The 20847-nt window shown below is 46.4% G+C and overlaps 1 protein-coding gene across 1 annotated transcript in view; it reads left to right on the forward strand.

Moving 5' to 3' along the window:
* ZFHX3 (zinc finger homeobox 3) overlaps positions 1-20847 on the forward strand; it is a 113570-nt gene that overhangs the window by 3255 nt on the left and 89468 nt on the right. Inside the window, 2 exon segments of the mRNA XM_009894075.1 lie at positions 1-388; positions 3928-4424. The exon segment at positions 1-388 is cut by the window's left edge and continues 12 nt beyond it. Coding sequence (XP_009892377.1) covers positions 1-388; positions 3928-4424 — 885 coding nt within the window.

Below are 20847 nucleotides of genomic sequence, written 5' to 3' on the forward strand. Positions count from 1 at the left end.
AGCGCGGCGGCTGCGGCAGCCAACATTAGTAGCACCTGTGGGGCCCCCTCCCCCACCAAACCAAAAACCAAACCTACGTGGCGGTGCGAGGTGTGCGACTATGAGACCAACGTAGCTAGAAACCTTCGTATTCACATGACCAGTGAGAAGCACATGCACAATATGATGCTGCTTCAGCAAAATATGTCCCAAATCCAACACAACCGGCACTTGGGCCTCGGCAGCCTGCCATCCCCTGCCGAGGCCGAGCTCTACCAGTACTACCTGGCGCAGAACATGAACCTTCCCAACTTGAAGATGGACAGCACTTCCTCAGATGCACAGTTCATGATGGGTGGATTCCAGCTGGATCCTACCAATCCCATGGCAACGATGGCTCCATCTCTAGGTGAGGCTGAAGGGTTTTCCACCACGTCCATCTGTAAGGCAGGGATTGTGTTTGCGTTACTGCAAAACCCTCATGCGCCGACTGGGTGCTGCGTGCCAGATCCCTTCCTTCTCTCCCTGCGGCCCGCTGTGTAGTGCAGCCACAATGCGATGAGTTACCTTTGTGTGGTGGTCGAGGATGGAGACTACACAGTGGAGACCTCTCTTCTGCATTCCCCCAGATCAGTTTTTTTTCATTCTGGGAAAATACATTACTTTTCTGGTACATTTTCTAAGAGTTTTAGTAGGGAGCTAATAAAATAGTAGATATGGATTATAGCTGACATGCATCAAGTGTTCCTTCTCCTTGTGGAAAGCATCCTCACTACGGTGTTTCCTAATGATTTTTCCTTGGTTTGGTAAGGGGTGTGAGTAGTTTGGCGGGTGGCTTTGTGAGAGCATCTGATCAGCTGCTGATGCTCTCAGAGGCAGATGTTGAGTTGGATTGTTACGTGCTGTGTTGCCCTGAAAAGACAAGGTAAGCAAGTTTTGAGAATTCTGATGAATTTGGTGGAAGGGGTGGTGTCCCTCTGCTGAAGAAACTGAGCTGAAAATGTTCCTCTGATGCCAGCGTGAGATAGAAGATTCAAGGCTTGACCAGATGAGAATTATTAAACCGGAGAAGAATGGCTATAGAGAGAGAAGATTATTTCTCTCATCAGATGACAAAAACATTTAAAAATTAACTACCAAATGCATTTTTCCTGACAACGAGCATTCATCATGTTCGTGTTGGCACGGTGAGGGGCACACCCTATCCCCAAACAATTTAGCCAAAGAGTTAGATTTACAGAGGGTCAGGTCCCGTTAGGTTCCTCCCCCAAGCTGCTTTTGTTGCCCAGGGCCAGCAGCAGCCGCTGCGAGTGCACACGTGCTTCTCGGTGTGTTTGAACTTTGCAGCGCTGTGGGGTGAGAACTGGCACAGAACAGAGCCCCCCACACACTTCAGACGAGGCAGATGCTGACTGAAATTACTGCTGTCTCTACGTTGTGCTGCTGCTGCTGAGAATTTTTCACAGTGCCTGAGAAAGTATGTGAAAAGAAATCTGCCACTTTACCTGCTTTCCTCTGAACTATTTTCTCCGTGCTGCACTCTGCCCTCCCTAACCTTGTCCATCCATCGATGCTGTTATTACTGATGCACTCCATTACTGGTTCATTGGTCTCATGCATGTTCTCCTTTCCTTCAGCTATTCATAGTACAATTTATTAGTAGTCCATAAGGACATGAAAGTCATATGAGAGAACAACAACACAAGATACTAAAAAAAAAAAGAAAATGTAGGAACTCAAGTGACTATAAATTAATTATCTTTTTTTTTTTCCTGTGGTGTCCCAGCTTGCATCTTTGGGAGGTCAAGGACACAATCTTCTTTAGCGTATTTTCAAAAGCTTCAAGTTCCCAACAGATGTAATTGATAGTCATTTGTAATACAGCTTGTAGTGTATAAAGTTACAGTGTCATCTGTGGTGGGTTTCTTGGAAGGCACCCTTTTGGAGCTCATAGCCCCTCCTTACTGAAGCATAGGGCAGTTGGCATGAGAGAAGTTGGGAGTATTTTAACTAAAGCCTCCTAAAATGCATGACAAGGCCTTGATGTATATGAGCTCGCCTAGAGAGTGATTTGTACACTTGATGTTTGCCAATCTCGAGCTGCGGATTATGGAGGGAGGCCCTTCCCATGTCAATAAGCACTTGACACGAGCTCAGCTTGTTAGACTCATATACACACGCTATGAACTTTGCTAGAAGTGAAGCAGATTTTTCCCATTTTTAGACTTCCGTCCAAAACTGGGTCTGAGTAGAATATTAATAGTTCAGAAGATTCTGCTTTTGGGTTTTTACTGCATGATGTGTTTAGAAGAGACTGATTCAAAGAAAGGATTGCAGGATATAGCCTAAAAGAGATGCTTAGAAGATACACTACGATTAGGAGATACAGATCATGGAAGGCAAGTGGTGGGTTCCCTGCTCTTCGGGTATTGAGAGAGCAGCTATGCAGGGGTAGCTGTACAGAGAATATAATTCTGCTGTGGCAGGGACAGAGAGAGTGGATCGAGAAAAAAGATTGTTGGTTGCTTTGATGGAAAGACAGGTTCCTGTCAGTGCATGCAGATGGGACTTTCCCTCTCCAAAGAGGAGTTCTCTGTGTGAGCACGAGATAGGCTTGATGAAAATGAGGTGCTGGTCCTCTAACAAACTCAACATTTGGGTTGTCTTGTCAGCTGTAGTTCGTCCTGCTTAGGACTGTAATGAACATTGTGGTGTTGCATTTCTGCAGGAAAGATAGCAGCATGTACGCTGCCCAAAGCTGTGGTCTGTGCCAACTGTAGTTACATACTTTCAGAAAGGTTAGTATGGTTTTGCTGAACTTTGAGTGTCATCCCGGTGTTGGCTGCTTCTCAGCAAATAGGTTGAAACATAGGAAACTAAAAGTTAAGGAAATCTCTCTTCTTGATTGACTGAGTAACTGTTGACCTGAAGTTTCCTTTAATAAGATTGTTAAGCTGAGTTGTGACGCAAGGTCAAGGTAAAATACCAGAAAGCTGCAGGAGGAGCATAAACGTCTTAAAAATGGAAAAGGAGAGCAAGGTGGAGCAAAGGTCCTAAGAAGAGGCTGGTGGTTGGTCTCTGTGCTTTGGCATAAAAAGTTAATGTCAGAAAAAGAAAATCTCTCTGTCCCCATCTTCAAAGTGCTCTGATGTAAATAGGAGCTTGCTTCATTCATTTACTGTAAGTGAATAGAGTTCAGCTCTTGGTTTGAAGAGTAGATCTGACACTTGAAGACAGTTAAGCGTCCTGCTGGCTTTCCTTGACATGCTCTTGCGCTCTTGTTATTAATAACATGGTTGTTTTTTCCTTGGGCATACAGTGCATCTGTCAACACTGTTTTTAGAAGACTGTCCACCATTTTGAACTCTTGGACAAGAGATGAGATCTAATAGTGAAGGAGTGGCACTTTTCAGGTTGTTTTTTGTACTTGCCAGATTCTGCACCGTTGCCTGCTTCCGACAACAGTGCGGTGACCTAACTGTGATCCTGCCATCACTTGGACTTGCGACCATTGACCTTTTTTTATTTGGCAGGGACTGTGCTCAGGTACTGCATGAGGTAACATTTCTTGCTTCTCCAGGCCGGCAAGAAAAAACAGGATCAAGTGTTATGCTGTTTTTGAAAAGGCAACACAGACTTTCAGTGCGGAAACTTTGTAGGGTTTTTCTTGCCACCTTTCATGGGCAGAGGGTTGGATGCTACTTCAGAGGGTGGGTGGCAAGGGTTACTGAGGTCCTTTCCAGCCTTACATGCCAGCTGCGATTGCTTTTTTTCTTCAGATATGGTACTGACCAGCAGCGCAGGGGCAGCTGTGCTTGTCTTTCACTGTGCGTTTGGTGGGTGCAAGAGTTGCACTGAGAGCAGTGTATGTTCTGCTCTGTGCTTCTCTTCTGGCAAGTGAAGAATTCAGTTTTTCTGACCTCTTTTTCCCCTTTTTCCTTCGTGCAGTGGGTGGAGAGATCCCCCTGGACATGCGGTTAGGTGGTGGACAGCTGGTGTCTGAGGAGCTAATGAACTTGGGTGAGAGTTTCACGCAAACAAATGACCCATCGCTGAAGCTCTTCCAGTGTGCTGTGTGCAACAAGTTCACTACAGATAATTTGGACATGCTGGGCCTCCACATGAACGTGGAGCGTAGCCTCCCTGAAGACGAGTGGAAGGCAGTGATGGGGGACTCATACCAGTGCAAGTTGTGCCGCTACAACACGCAGCTCAAGGCAAACTTCCAACTCCACTGTAAGACAGACAAGCATGTGCAGAAATACCAGCTGGTAGCACATATCAAGGAGGGTGGCAAGGCCAATGAGTGGAGGCTGAAGTGTGTGGCCATTGGGAATCCAGTACATCTGAAATGCAATGCTTGCGACTACTACACCAACAGTCTAGAGAAGCTGCGTCTTCACACAGTGAATTCGAGGCATGAGGCCAGCCTGAAGCTCTATAAGGTAAGGGTTGGCTTTGCTTCATCTTCCTTCATTGCCCAAGTGCCGGAACAAAGGAAAATCTGTTTTGAACCGCAGTGGATTGTGATCCTTTGGAGACGAGCTGCTCGAATCTCTCCAGCAGGACTCAGTCTCACTTGCGTAGTACAGCTTTTCAGCAGGCGTTCTGATAGCGACTGTGGTTGTTAAAGCCTTAGGCCAATGGGTGTTCATGTCAAGGTGCTTTAATGGGGACTCATATGTCTTATAGCACTGCATATAAATGATACTTTTGCACAAAAATTCAAGTCACTTTTGAAAACCTTGTGTGAGGCGGTGTTTGCCACGCTTTTGTTAGTTCTTTTCCATAAGGTGGTTTGTTAACCCATATGAGATTCTTCATGGGCACTTGAAGGCTTTTACTGTTGCCAGAGAAATGTGTTCATCCTGGCATGGAGAAGGCTCGGTGGATGGAGCGGGGAGGGATGGAGGAAGAGGGCCACTGTCTCTGTGCTTTTATGCTCTGTGTACATTAATGCTGGGGTCTGCAAGCAAAGTGTTGCTTGAGGGTGGAAAAGGGAGAAGGCTGGAAAAGAAGTATCTATATGCGTGCATGTACTTGACCGTGCATGTGGACAGTGTATTTGGAGGCATTGCAGGTTTTCATCCACGGCAGTATTTGGCCTGTGAGTGCCATCTTGTTTTCTTTGCTCTTTTTTCCCCCCTCATTTTGTGTCTTCTTTATAACCATCTTTTCTTTCCTGAGTTGTTTCTCTTATTCACAACCCCCTCCTCTCGCTGGCCTGAACCCTGTGGGCTGTAACCCAAGAGGAGCTCCGGATACAGTAAATAGTCCTTTCACTCGTGCAGCAGAATTGCTCCAGACGTTTCTATTGATTTTCACTGGACTTAAAGCTTCACCTTTTTCTCTAATCATCCCATAATGGCTTTAGTATGAACAATCAGGTACGAATTGCCATAAATCTAAGCAGCCGCATACCTTCCATTCACACATGCTATCCCACTCATTGTCTTCTCATTTCTCTCAGGTTTTTTTGTATTCTTTCTGTCCTCATCCTTTTCCTGCTTTCCCTCAAATACAGTGATATTTTTTTATATATAAGTACATATACACACAGACTGTATTTTGTGCTTTTTAATTATTTCTTTGAATATTTTTCATTATGTAATGGGAGTTTAAAAGGTGACATTGAACTGTACAGTAGCCCACCCACATCACAGTGCAGACACATTAGATTTCAAAACTCCTGGATTTTCCCTAGAAATGAGCAGTTCCAGCAAATTCAGAGAGGAAAGAGACAACCAGGAGCATCGTAGAAGGTTTGCCTTGAACTGCGATGGTTGGACCTGCCTGGAGTTGATAGGGAACTGCTCAGAGGAGGAATAGGTTTCTGCTGAGTGCGCTATTGAGGCCAAGACTGCTGTGACGATTGCTGTTACCGTCATCAGCTGGGATCCAGCATAACACAGCAGAGTCTGGCTCTAAAAATACACATAGACCTCTGCTCTCAGATGTGCAGGAGACCTGAGAGAGTAAAATCAGCTTGGAAACTGGGGGCAGGAGAGTCCCAGTGAGACTTTAAAAATCCAGCTGACAAATTGAATCTCCTCTGTCTATGGAATTCAATTTGGGGTAAAAAATGGTTGTTTGAAAGCTCTATTATGAGTTTTAACACATATTATTGTTCTCTTCAATATACATTGCAAAGTTTTAAAAATTCTTTATCTAGACCCTTCATCTACAGTGGTTTCTACTGGGGGAGAAGCAATTAGGGCACTAGAATTCTCTCACTCTGAGGAGGGAAAAGGAGAAAAAAAAAAAAGAGAGTAAAAAACACCCGCCAAAGTCAGACTGGGGAAGAGCTGTAGATGCTTGTAATAAAGTTTCCTGAAATGTTTTCCTCAGACAGGCAAAGAGGAGTTGTCAGTTTTCAGGTTCATAAGAGGCCTGGGCAGCTCTCAGAGCTGTTACAGCCCTGCGTTGCTTCTGACATGAAAGCAGTGAAACACTAGATGCAAAATGACACATTTTGGAGTAATAAGGTCCGTTGTATGGTCCATATATTACCTTTCTATCATGCCCATATAAAGCCTGTAGCAGGGGACGGCAGGTGGCTGGATTCATGGAGTCTTGCTCCTGCTTAGCTGGAATCGGTGTTTGACTTCGCAGAGAAACCTGTCTGTGGCTCAAGCAAGCTTGAGTGCAATTCTTCCAGTCTTCAGCGTGGTTGTAATGCCATGTCTCTTTTGATAGCTGAAAAGATGCAGTGGGAGTGGGGGTAGTTCACAGAATGGTTTCTCTTCTCTCAGGCCTTGGTGTGGTCTGCAGTAAATTGAGATTGATTGGATGTTATTTTTCCTCTTGCTAATGTAATCCATTAGCCTGGCACATGCATAATCAGTTTAGAGCACAGTTAACTGGATGTAATCGAGTTCTTCCCTGCCTGCTGGAGAAAATCCTCTCCAGATGCTGCTGGGTGAGAGCGCATACTAGGCTTATCACACACAATCCTACTTATTCTGCTTTTTTGCCATTTTCCTCTTAAATCACATGTTATTGGCTGCTTGCATTGCCTAAGAGCCACTTCTGTTAGTGCTACTTGCTGCCAAAAAATGTGATCTGGAGACACTGTTAGCCTTGTAGTCTGGTGAACCTTTTAGTCTTCTGCAATGCTTTCAGTGCCGGAGAAGAAGGTCTGGTCTTCTGCTGCCATCTTCATCCTGCACATTGCAACAACTTGCATCAGACCTCTTCCCACGGCAGTGATGAGGGGGCAGGGATGCCGCAGTGGGGGCCTTGCTTACGACAAGAAACTGGAAGGATCTGATAATCTTTCCTTTATTCTTAAGTTCTCCCTGAATCGCTACTGTCCCCCTGAAACCCTGCGACTAAACTGGAAATCCTGTCCTTTATCTTGCACTTGCTGGGGAAATGCGGTACTTGTGCCTCTCACCGTAACTACTTACCTCCTTGCTGCAGTTTGTGGGGTTTGTATTCTGAGAAACTACCTGGAAAGCAAGAGTACGGTTGTAAATGTGCGTGCTTAAATTTTTGAAGTGGACGTACTGGCTTGAGGTAGATGATGGGTTTGAGGACCCTTCATTTCTTAGCTAGGACAGCCAGATGAGTATAGTGAGACTGGGGTTGAGTTACACTGGGGGTTGTAACCAGAGAGTCAGAGACACTGCCAACGCTTTCCCAAGTGCAGGCTCACTGTAGCAGAAGTAACAGAAGCCTTGTCTCCTTGTGACTGCAAAGGAGTAGACCAGGCTTGAAGCACAGCAGCGTTCCCCACATCTGGAAGAAGTCAGGCACGAGTTACTGGTGTCTATTGCACAGGTGGAATTTCCAGAAGGAATTAATCTGCCCGAGCAAGAGCCAAGTTTGGACGTTTCCTACAACTTCCTGAAAATCTCTAGTTCAAAACCTGCAACTCAGAAGAAGTTTAAACAAAGAACTACTGAAGAAACACATTGCTGGCCAGACTGCCAAATGAGTGCGTTCAATGAGTTCATTCAGTGTCTTCCTTTTCAGCCTTTCCAAGTGCTGAGTTAACTTTTTCAGGGAATAGGGAGTCTGAAGGAGAGGGTAGGGGTTACATGGTGCGCTGCATAGAGGTTCTTTGTTAACTAGGAGGTGCAGAGTGTGCAGGAAAATGACTCCTTAATACCAGTACTCAAGATACTAGCGGTGATGAAACTTACTGGATCTGTGCTGACTTGGAAAGAAAGGAAGATGACCTGTGAAAAGGAAAACAGGAGATGCAGCTACAAACCCAGCAGAAGGTGGTGGGAGTTCCCAGTTCTGCTGCAGAGCAGCATGTGGCTCATCCTGCCTCTCCCGCAGGCGCAGCAGGAGTGTGCGCGTCTCTTTTGAGAGCGGAGAGGCTGAGCTGGAGTAACTGCAGCAAGATGCTGAGCTGTGCTGGGGTTTGGGAGCCAAGCGTACAGTTCCAGTTAAGTACAAAGCATGAGACTGACTGAAAACAAAAGCATGTGTTCTATGCTGTGTTAATCAAAGAGCTATGGTGGGGCTGTTGGTCTTAAATGAAGATACTGGTCATATAGGCAATGGAGAAAGCTGGTGGAAAGGAAGATAACTTCAAGGACACTGTAGTGCGAGAGTATATAACATGTCGGGGTGACAGTGTGCATTAACTTCCTTGATTCCAGTAAAGTACCATAGAATCCCCAGCAGTAATTTCCATCACAGAATTAAGAAGTGTATACAAGGCTCTATCACCAGCTACTGGACCAGGATGGTGGCTGCGGTGAGCTAGGGGAAATTTGACAGCCTGCAATGTAGAAAGTGCAATACGAGATGTGTTTTTTAGCTACCATGCTGCAAATGGGGTAAAGTGTCATGGCAGCGTGTGATACAGTGATAAACTTTTAGAGGCTCTAAGTGCCAACTTGAAGAAACTTGTTAGAAAATCCCAAAAAGGTTTTCATCCCAGATCATGCATAGAATATTGTATGAGATGTAATTACTGAATGACAATTGTAATGCGTTCAAATTCAATATTCTTCCATAATAGGAGCAGACAAAAAGAGCATTTACCATAATAGTATCTAGCTTTGAAGTTAAAACTACATGAAACTGGGTGAGCTACTGTTAGAGAAGTTAAAAGGGTGTGATGTGTGTAGGTCACAGAGGATTTACTTAAAACCACATTAGGTGCTTGTATTAAATGTATACGACCCATGAGAAAAAAAGTTAAAAATGGAACCGGGGGGGAAGCCCTGCCAAAGTCCACAGAAAGTCCAACATGATTAAATAGGAAAGTATTTCAAGGGGAGCTAGAAAAAGGAAAAGGGAAGAAGGACCACAGTATGGGAAGGAGGAGTGAATTCTTCTCGCTCGTGTTTCAGGGAAGAGTTGAAGGATGCCTCTTTATATAGGATAAATCCAAGAGGTGGTCTCAGACAGACGTACCAGTAAAGGAAGAAGGTACCGGGATTGCCAGGACTAAAGAGTTCTGCAGGAATCTGCACATGAAATGGCAGACTCCTGGCAGTAATGTATGGCAGAAACTGCAAAGCATTAAGTCAGGAAGTTGACAGAAACTGTAATAAGAAGAGTCTTAGTAGGCATGTGGATTAGAAAGGGGAAAAAACAGACTTTTGGAAGAGAAGGTTCTCCCAGCACTGCTAGTTCTTTGACCAAGTCAGCCAGCCTACAGGCAGGGCTGGGCTGGTTCATACGAGCAGTGGGTTTCCCAGAGTCTTTGCCAAGATTCTTCATGAATAGCTCTTAAGTAACGATGTGGTTAATGTCACTGGGGGAAGAAGTCTGTGAATGGATAGCGAGGTGAAGGGTGGGAAATAAAAAGTAAAATAAAAACTTAACTTTCCACAATGAAGAAGAAAGATTAGAAAGATACATGGGGTTTTTCCTGTGTTTGTAAGTGATCCAAAAATGGAGTAAAAAGCAAGCTTAAAAATATGTTATAAGGTAAAAATATGTAGACTGCTTAGATGTAAAGCCGGATGACAGTTGCAGAAGAACTTTACAACACTAAATGTTTTCACAGGAAATGATAGATGAAATTTGGTGTCATAGAGTGTTAGAGGAATAGAGGGCAGACAGCCCTAATGTGGATGTCTGGGCTTCTCTCTCTCCTCCTCCTGTCATACCAAAAAAAAAAAAAAAAAAAAAAAAGGGTTAACTTTGCTCTTCCTGCAAGCGAGATGTGGAATCATTTGCAATCTCTTTAAAAACATTAACTCAATGATCAATGGCAAGCAGAAAGGCAAGGGTAAAACATGGGAACTGTGTAAATCCTTGATTTGCCTGGTTGTTGAATTTTGTGTTCAATTTAACTCATTTTAGGAAGGATTAAAAAAAAAAACTAGAAGCCCAGAGAAACTGGCAGGGATGATACCTGGCTGGAATGACTTGTGTGAAGACAATAAATAGACTTTGGAGTTAGCTTGACACACAAATCCAGAATGGAGCAGAGGAGGTAAATAGACAGCAGTTGCTCACCTTTTCCTCCTAGGACAAAAAAAAAGCAGCACCTGATACAATTAGCAACAGGTCTAAAATGGAAAAAAAGCCCCGCTTTTTTAGTACAGCATATCATTTACCTGTGAATCCTACCGCCACGGGATGTTGTAGAGAGTGAACACTCAGATGGACTGAAAAAGGAGCAGGACACATAGGTGAGGAGCTAGCATACAGGCTGTCATTAGATGGTCATTGAGGCACAAGCTCCAGCGCAGTAACTTCTCAAAGAGCTGGTAGCTTCGATTATGTGCTAGGAAAAGATTGGTTTAGAACTGCCCTGTTTCCTTTCACAAATTTCACTGCTAGTAGAAATTGCTAGTTTATTAGAATTTGTTTAGTATTCCTTTTTGGGTTAGTGTGAGTTAAGCGTGCCATAATTCCACAGTAAGGTAGAGCTGAGTCTCATCTCATCCCACCATTTGGCTGAAAGTAGACATTTCCAGTAGAACTTCAGTGTAGGAAAGCTCTATCTTTTGTCAGGTAGAGTTTTAAAGAAATATATTGGTTTTCAAGCTTTAAAAAGAAAAAAATCAGAAAAATAATGGCATCAATGAGAAGCAAAAAGGAGATCTTGGCTTTAGGCTCCAAGATATGAGAGACTCAAGTGGAAAGTTTTTTGTGTTTCTCTCCTTAATGAGTTTTAGTCAGCCTACCAGAAGTTTGGAAAACACTCTGAATAGTCCATCCTTCTGCAGCTGCTGGTAGAGGTCTGTCTTCTGTCACGCAGAGGATGGCAGAAAACTCTACCCTGGCCATCACCAGCAAGTGGTGGCTCTGCCGTCAGCCCCTGGAACCCACCCAGCTTCGGCCTCCGGATCCTGCGGGGGTGAGAGAGAGCTCAGCGCGGCGTTGCCGGAGCTGCAAGTAGCTAGTGTGATTCAGCTTTGAAATACCCAAATGATTTAACGTAGGCAAAAGAAAACATGTTTGGGGTTTGATTTTTATCAAAAACTTCCTTCGATCTCTGCCTTTTAAGGTTCTTAGGGTGAAGTTGCCCACAAAGAGTCTGTTGTGCTTGTTACAGAGGATTTAGAGCCATATTAACCTTTGATTTACTCACTGTCTGCCTTCTGTGTGTTTTGGGTTCATTTTTGCAAGTTTGTCTTTTGAACTACAGATGCAGCATCAGAGCTCTGAATTACACTCATGAGTAACATGAATTGTGCCAGAAGCCTGTTTAAATTATAGACTATAAGGGACTTTTAGCTGATTTCCTACAAGGTCTTAAGTTAAAATTCCAACAGCGGCTTCTCAAGTGAAATACCCATTTAAGTCTCCCCACAAAGTTGTTTTTAAAGCTGGTCTCCAAAACCTTTAATTCAAATCTGCCATCCTCTAGTCTCGGATAAACTCATAATGAAAGATGAGCATATGAACTGGAGCGGTTCTGAGGACGAGAGCGTGCTTAAATCTGGAATGAACTTTTGAGCCTTGCTGAACCTGTACGTAGCTGGACGAACTTTGTGAACTACACCCTGGTCTGCACACATCATGAATCTGAGCCGAGAGGGGTTTCAGAGCTGGACCTTGTGCCTGGTGGGCTGAGCCCCCCGGCCGGGGGATGAGTCGCCCCAGCTCCAGCAGCACCTCTCAGCAAGGTCTGTGCAACTCAGCCTTCTTCCAGGCTTAAAGAAATTCAAGCAACAATTTGCTTCAACACAAAACTGAGTGTTTTTCACAGTACAGCCAATTATAGGAGGAACGAGCCCCTGTGATCTGGTTCTACTTTTGTCCTGTTGGGATTGCCAAGTATTATAATACAAAAAACACTCACTGTCCATTTAACCCTTTTAGAAACCTCCCTCTTGGGGCTGCACGTTTCTCTTGAGTGACAGATTGTTCCATCGCATCATCCTGGCATTAAAGTAGGTTTTTACCTTCCTTTAGATATTTAATAATAAGGTATGTTAGTATAGGATCAAAAAATTTACGCTTTCTCTATGGTGCTTTTTGAAAGGGTTGAAATCAGAACTATTAAGAATACACAGCACTGCTTGCTGTATGTTTTATTTATGGACTTCAGTCACTTAGATTTTTTCTTTCAACAGTTTTCCAGTAAGTACTGAGCCATATGCACCAACAGCTTAGTGAAGAAACCGCCCTGTAAAAGCAACTCGAATAACAAATGAGGCAGACTGCAACTGGAACAGGAGCAAGTGATCACCACAGCAGGAGCTAGGAGGTAGCCAAAACATATAGCTAAAAGCTCCATGTCAAACAGGATGTAGAATTCAAAACATTTGTGAGAATGGGTTAAAAAAAAAAAAACAAGCAAATGAACAAAAACCAAGAAAAAAAATAAACAACCAAAAAACACCTTGGCAAGCTTTTATCCTAATGTGCATAAACTGACAATTCTTCGCAGCTTCTGTAGCAGTCACGTGTGAATGGCTGTAGATGGCTGTTTGGGCTTGGTTTCTCTCTGGTTCACCAAGATTGCGGTGTGTGGGTTGGCGGGGAGAGGCCGAGCACCAGGGAGTAGGAAAGGTCTTGCAAAGCTGTCCCGGACCTCAGCTGTTCTCTCGCAACAAGATGTCATCATTTTGATGAGGCAGCAGCGTGAATCTTGTACAACCTTTTCCCATGTGTGATGGCAGTTTTGTCTGTGTTTATGGTTCATTTTTTATCCCAGTAATTTTGGAACATGTGAATGAATATTTGAATTTCAAAGCAGGAATTTCTCCCTCTTGAGATGGTGCCCCTTGTACACACTTTCAGGGTGAGGAGAAGGTGGTTATGGTCATTGCTCTGATGTAGGGCCGTGGACAGAAGCTCTGGCAGGTCTTGCTGTGGTGGTGTAAGCTGTTGGGGACCTGCTGTCCCTCCTGTACTGATGTGGGAGGTTGCTGCTCTGCAGAGGACAGTGTGAAGGGCGAATGTGTCAGAGATGCAGGTCTGGATCTGAAAGACCTCATTTTTTTTTCCGAGTGATCAGCCACTGTGAGCACAGGCTGGTGAAGAAGCATGTGTGTCTGCTTACTCCTGCCTGCAGCTCTCGCACCATGACGGGCAGCTCCAGTCAGGAGAGCTGAAATGAGATTTGGCCGAGACAGGTAATGGGCCTGTTTGTCAGGAGTCTTATCCCAACGTGTTTGTCAGGGCTCTTATCCCGATGTTCCTGCAGGTGCCTGATGCACGTAGTTGAAGGCAAGCGTGTAGGACTGGGGCAAGCCTGTGTGTAAGAATGCTGGAGCGAGCAGGTAGAGGAGGTGGGGGGATGGTTTTGTACGAAGACTGAAGCTGGCGAGTGGAGCAGCAGTGTGGGGCTTGTAAGCCCTTGCTTGACAGCGTCCGCTGAAACCTGTGCAAGTGGTTCTCCTGCATGATGATCCTGTGCGCTCATCTGGGCGGTCATGTTTCTCTTCGGGTAGTACGCCTCGAAGACCCGGGAAATGCTCTTAATTCCTTTTCCTGGTTGGGGTAGGGTCAGGCTTTCAGCACGGTGGGTAACAGTCCTGGCCGGGTAACAGCAGCACAGCTGCAGGCTCTTTGACGACAAGCTTATTAAATAATGGATGGCCATCCATCTCTAGCAGTGGGTTGATTTGCAAGCTGGGAAGGAGGCCATACGGTGCTTTCCCCAACCTGTTCCATGTGACGTGGCGTGAAGTGCTGATTTCTGTTAGGCTGTGCTAGTGCCACCAGGCTGAAAGGCGCTTTGTCGTCTTCTCTCCTGAGATAACTGAACTATTTCTGAATAAAATTTTGTAACAGTTAAAGTCCCCCAAATTATTGTGCAAGTGGCATGGGAGGTTCTATGTTTGCTATCTCTTAGGGAATTCATTGAATTACAATAAATAATGTATGCATAATGCATAACTTAATACCATAATGTTCTTTTGGTCCTACTTGCCAGTCCTAAAAGTTCTGGCCTTGTACTGTAATGCGTGCAATCAAGTTCTGCAATTCAAATTAGGCAATAAGTTACACTTGTGCAACAGGTTCTCTGAAAGTTGTGCCTTTGGGTATGGTTGGACAAGCTCCGGTAAACCTTATTGCAGCTCTTTGAAGATACTTGTCTCCGGGTTACTTTGTCTCTGCCAAAGACTGCTACCCACACTGTAGAGCTGCGGGGCAGAGCGCGAGCATCCCGTCCTGTCCCGCTGCTGGAGCGTGGCCGCGTGCGCTGGGCACGTGGGCACTGTCGCCTGAAACGGCTGGGGCCGGCATGGGGAGCTCTGGGCTGGCTGGGCTGGGCTCTGCTGTGCTGGCGGTACCCGGGGGGGAGCCAGCGCTTGGGGAGGGGGGGGTGGCAGCATGTCAAATGCTGCCGCTGTCTGTTAGGTGGATATTTATTTAAAAGCTTAGTGATACCAGTTTGTCCCTTACTACCTTTGTGGAGTTTGCAGATCCCTCTACCGGGACGCGGTAAGCCAGCGTGCCGGTGGTGTGTTACAAGGAGCAGATTCCAGCTCACGTGTCTCTGGCAGGGACTTGGCATGTCTGTGCAGACTAAAGATAATAAGCAGGTGTTGCAGTCAGTTGACTTTTCGCAGTGCTGTATCATTGTTCTCCCAAACTGCTTTCTCCCATATTTTGAACCTTCCCCTTGCCACGAGCTGTGAGGAATTAGGTCTGGATGTTGTGGCACAATATGGAAAAAGCTGCTGGGATCAACCTGTACTACAAATACTTGCTTAGGTACTAGTTTGATTTGTGTTGGAATTGCCGTACAGCTCCATTGTTATGTTGCTTTTTTCCCGACACCAGAAATGAATGCCCCGATTCCTTTCTTCCCTCTCTTGTTCTGCATTTAAAGCAGAAAGGTGGTTTTCTAAGGAGGTACCTTTATTTGGCCATTGAATCATCAGCGGAGTGCAGTTAATCCCAGGATCCTGGTTTCTTCTTTGTCCTAAGCATTAGTTCAGATTTTTTCTGCCCAGCAGAACAGGCTGTGGCGGCTCAGGTAGAAACAGAGTCTCTGCCTTGTCACACGGCTGTTTGAGCCTGCTCTGACTTCCCCCTTGTCAGCTTGGGGGCTCGCAAGCTGGGGAGAATGGGGAGCTGCTGCAGGAGGCAGAGGCCAGGATGCTCTGATCTAATTGGGGAGAATGTAAAAATTTGAATTTTATCCCTTCCTTTCATCCCTTGTGCAGGGCTGCCCGCGGTTACAGAATTTGCAAGGACTGATGCACGTGACCTGTTTGGGTTTCACCGCGTTTATTTGGCGGTTAGGGTCCTCTGACCTGCTGCCATTTATTTCCCTTCAGCTGCCTAATGGCCTCGAGACTTTATTCCTGCCTCTCTTTCTGAACAGGCATTACAATCCTGTCCCACCCACTCCTCTCTTTCTCATGCTTGAAGAATGATGGTTACAAAGAAAATCACCTGGGGAAGTTTCAGGCAGCAGTAACAAAGCCTATCTCCACAGAGGGGAGGCTAATTACACAGCTAATTAATCCAACAGATGTCACTTTAAATGCCTGTTTCTTTGTGATTCTGTTGCACACATCATGCTGGTTAAACAGACTTCATGGACCCTGTTCAAAATGCCTGCACAGGCTGCTGGAAGCTGCCGGTTTAGACCCTGGTGTGTCCTTTTCGCTCCCCGAGGTTCGTATGGAGGAACGAGTCCCAGAGAGCTGAGCCTAGACTGCTCTCCAATAGATTGCACTCGGAGAGAAATGCTGTTTAATAGTTATGTTTGGTTCAAAAACTCTAAAATAGCAGATGTGAGTATTGAAGTGGTTGTTTACATTATTGCTCTAAGTAGGGAGGCGAGGCAGAGGCGTTGGGGAGAGGAGACCCCGTCCTGCTGCACCAGAAGCGCCGCTTGGCGCAAGGAAAAGAGAATTTGGAAACCTGAGCCGCTCCGGTAAGGTCAGCAGTTCAAACCCAAGGCTGGTGGAGGGCTTGAAGCTGCTCATCTGTCTGACGTGAATGTGGTCTGTCCGGTTTCTGCAGCCAGCAGCTTCTGTGCCATCGGGAGGGTCCCCTTACTCTGTCTCCCTGGGGTAAGAAAAACATGAGCCTTTATCCAGCATCTCAAGCAAGTCTTTGCTTGTAAGGGCAGGGACGAGTCCTGGTTGCCCCCCAGAAGAAGGGAGCAGTTCCTTACCCTCGTACGGAGCTGGTCCTTTGCTGCTGAAGGTTAGTGGTCACCGCGTGACAGCTTTCTGCTAAGACTCCCCTGATTCGGTCTCCTGCTGCATTTGGTCACCAGCCTGGGGGATTAGGGGACACCTGTAATGATGCAGTGGTGTTAGCATTGGTGGTTTTATATGTAGGTGCTGTGGTATTTTCTCCCCTTTGTGCTGTTCTGCAGGCTGGTAACGTTAAGGTAAGGTGCAAACACCTCAGCAGTGTGTCCGTCACCCGAGGTATACCCTGCCATTGTCAGACACCGGTGTCACACTGTGTGTGCATGTCCCGGTTTGAGATTGTGATTCTCAAGTGTCCCATTTTCTGGGTGTGTGCTCTGCTGGTTGGCTTGGCATTTTATTCCATTTTCATACTAGTAGAGTCAGAGGGTTCCCTACTTCTTACTGAGCAGATACCTTCTGAGGACCGGAGACTTGTACAACGCTGTCTGCAGTGCCAGACCAAGATCCACAGCACTGTGCCTGAAAGGTGACTGCTGGAATGGGCAAAGCAACCCCAGTGCTCTGGGTATAACACACAAGACAATCCTGAAGGCATCGGATTGAACTGCCTGGTGTGAAAGAAGCAGGAGAGATACAGTCCAGGGGGAAGAGCATCTTTCTTGGGGTCTTAACATTATCGGTAAATCACAGTTGGCGCACTTGATTCAGCATAATGGATGTGTTCTCATTTCCCACAGCTGATGAGGATTATATCAGCTTGGTTTAACAGTCTCATTTTCTGCTCCCAATGCACACTTGTTTTAATGCGTTTCAGTTAATGAGGTAGAAGAGAGAATGAGGTGTTACTGTTTATGTACAGACAGCAAGTCTGTGCAGAGGACTCTGGAGTCCGCGCAGTCCCTTCCCATTGCTCTCAAAGGGGCAGCGTTAGCCGGCATTTATAGAAAATTTATTGGCTGTGGTTTATCCAGGTAAAATTTTTCCCAGTGGTGCATATTTCTCTCTCATGCCTTTCTTACGCGTTATTGCAGGCTACAAGACGTGTCGCCAGCAGCCTGTCTGTGGGCAAGGGATGTCAGCGAGCTGAGGTGGCCCAGGTGTCGTGTCTCACTAAACAACGCAATATATTTGATACTGGCAAAGCTGCTGCCATCTACCTGGGGTAAAAAGTTCACGCGCGCCTTAAAGTAATTTATGGCTGGGGCACTTCATGCCTCCATTGTTTTGTTGGCGTGGTGTTTGTGGGTCCCAGCTGAGGTCAGGGCCGCTCAGTGCCAGGCACTGTGCAAGCAGCTTCATCAGCCTGTGCCCACAGAGCTCGCGGTCCGGTGGTGTCCCCTCCTGAGGAAAGGTGTGCCGTGCCTTGGCGAGCTGTGGCGATGGGACCGGCAGCTGCAGAGGCTCGGGGCTGCACCTCGAGTGCCCTAATGAGAAGGGACTCTGCCTTCCTGAAAAACAGGTTGTCCTTGTGCTGATGGCAAATATTTGCTGTGGGGTGGGCTGGAGCTGCATTTCTTCCAGCGGCATCCCGCCTTCCCCAGCCCTGCGCCCCGCTCGCTGCTGGTGAGAAGTGCTTATAAATAGTTAACGCTGTTATCTAATTCCTGGCCGAGCGCCAGCGGCTGGCATCACTTGGCTGACAGCACGCCTGAAAGGCCCTGCACATTGTACCGCGTTTGAAGGTAAAGCTGCTGTTGGTTTAAGCGGGAATTAAACAATTACCGCATCTTAGTTCTCCCCACCTTCGGTGGATTGACTCTATAAATTGTCAGCCTGTTGACATTTTAATGTGAATTATGTCATATGGTATCCCCTTTGATTTCAACATGCCTCAGTTTGTAAATACACGAGCCTCTCAAAGGGTTGTGGTTAGCATACACGCAGGAGGCCTCGGGGTTTTTGGTGGGGAAGGAGCACAGCGCTCATCTCTCTCGGCAGCAAGCGTGCCTGGCACGGCGTCTCGCAGCTCCGCCGCCGGAGCTCCCGGCACGTGCAGCCACGGCTGCCTTGGAGCACCCGCATCTGGCGGGGCTCCCCACGCGCTGTGGCTTTGGGCAGCCCCGAGAACACCCGCCGGGGCACTCGCTGGCAGCACATGGGATGCCGGTGCATCCTCCAGCCGCCCTCAGTCCGCAGTCCCTCTGCATGGGGCTGCTTCCCTGCCCCCCCATGGGGCAAGAGCTGCCCACATCTGCAAGGGGTGAGGACTCTTTCCTCTCTCAGTTGTTGGTGTCTCCAGGCCAGCTGCAGAAACCAGGGCACTGCTGGTGCTATGCAAAGACTCGGCACTAGCCTGAGCCCCTGCTGGCGGTTGCTGTCGGGGTGCAGATCGGCTTCTCAGTCAGGAGCAAAAAAGAGCGTGCTGGCATGGGGGGAGCTGCATGGTCACACCAAAAGCTTTTTGCAAGGTGGATTTAGCTAAAAGTAGCAGAACAGTGAAGGGGGTGGAAGGAAGAGGCAGGAAGGGCTTGTGTGCATGAGGGGGCTAAGACAGGAGCACATCAAATACCCGCTTGGTGTGGGGCTGTGGATAATGGCTCAAGCTGTGGCAAAGGCTCTGGGTGCCACCTGGGTCACACTGCAGGCAGGGAGGTCCTGTCCCCTTGTCTGGGTTCCTGCTGGCTCTACTTGCAGCTTTTTCCCTCTCCGGCTGTCCTCCTGTCCCCCAATCTGTGCTGCAGAGAAACTCCTAATTCAGCAGGTCCTGAATTTTTGAATCAGCCATCCTTTCTTTTTGAAACTGCCTTAAAGAGTTGTAGTCTTCACGTATGTGCCAGGGGAAGGAGGATCCTTAGGCAGGGTAAGCAGAGGAGTGAAGAATAGCTGGGAGCTCTCCTGTGGTGATTAACGCCTTCCTCCCTTCAGGTATGACTTGCATCCTCACCAGCAAAATGCCTGAAGGTGTCCCAGTTTGAGAACTGCTGATGTAAATTGTAACACCCACAGTGTTTGTGGGACTGTTCTGTACCTCCGGGATGTTGCATACAGGTATGTCCCATTAGGACCATGCTTGTACTTCTGTGGGTAGTTGCAGAGTGTACCTGGTTGTGGTACCTGCTGATGAACCCAGGATCAATGCCCATAGGAGGAGTCATGAAGAAAGACAGTACTCTTGAATAGTTTTGGCTTTTGACCACCAGCTGCATTGCTAGAAATGGAGCAGATGCAGATGCATGTGCTGTGCTAGAAGTCCCCTGGAGAAGACCGGCTGACCCAGAGCTGGTTCTTGAGCATTCCTTGGCCATAGGTGGGGTAGATTTAAAGACTTTGGAGTCCTTCTGTAGGTGGTGTTTTCATGTCATGGGGTCTGTGTTACAGACAGCTTCTGTCTGCCCGTGTGTTTCCTGTAGTCCCACAAAGTAAGAACTCTGCTTTTATTGTTTTCACACCCCATTGTTTTTGACTTACCTGGGTGTTCTGGTGTATGCACTGCATTGCCCAGGTAGACCTATTAAAATAGGGCTGGGTTGGGCAAGTGGATTAGCAAGACATGAAACCCGCATACTGGCCTCTTGATAGCATACGCTAACCCCAAGCAAGTATCTTTGCAAAGAAGTTAATCCCCCACGGTCACAGAAATGAGAATCTTAGGGCTACTGGTGTAAATGGAGTTACATATGCAATTTAATAAATGGGATTTAGAAATCTATCATCTCTTCATGCTTCTCTGCCGTGAGTGGACACTGCTTCCAAAAAAGATTTTGCTGCTTCCATTTTATTTCTGAATTGCAGCAGTCAGTAAGTACTCCTAATGCTGATTAGTGCTGCCTTCGCAGTATTTATCACTTATGCCGTGTATGTCTCTACAGACTTTACATTGTGGATTGCAGACCCAAAATTGCTAAACCAAATAAATACCGTGCCTGCCTTTTCCCGGGAGTTTCTGTACCTGTATACGGCAAATACAAGTGGATGCAGATACACTTGAACAAAGGGAGCACCAAATAGCAGAGACATTTATCATCTCGGGTTTTATTCTGTTTGCTTCAGTGCACTTTTTTACAAGCTCTGTATTTTCCATTTTTGTAGTCTGTCTTGGAGGGAATAGCTGCAACTAACATTCAGAATGATTCTGGTCTCTTGTAGATTCCTTTACAGAAGTATACTACAATTGAATTAGGTTTTAGATACATACAGGAGATTTTGCACAAACATTACCACCAGTGTTACAGTTGCAGCGAAAGAAAGCACCGTATGAACTCGGGCAGCTAGAGCTTCGTGTTCTGTCGGAATCTAAACAGGTCCAGGCACTGAAAGCCCTCCTTGCTCTTTGTGTCGTGCTCAATGCTGTGTGAGCACTGGGCTAGACAGCAAAACGATGGGAGGGGGAAAGGATTCTTCTTTGTTTTTAAAAAACAGGAGGGGCCGTTAC

Source organism: Charadrius vociferus, unplaced genomic scaffold (assembly GCF_000708025.1).
Source record: "Charadrius vociferus isolate BGI_N301 unplaced genomic scaffold, ASM70802v2 scaffold341, whole genome shotgun sequence".
Taxonomy (NCBI): Eukaryota; Metazoa; Chordata; class Aves; order Charadriiformes; family Charadriidae; genus Charadrius; species Charadrius vociferus.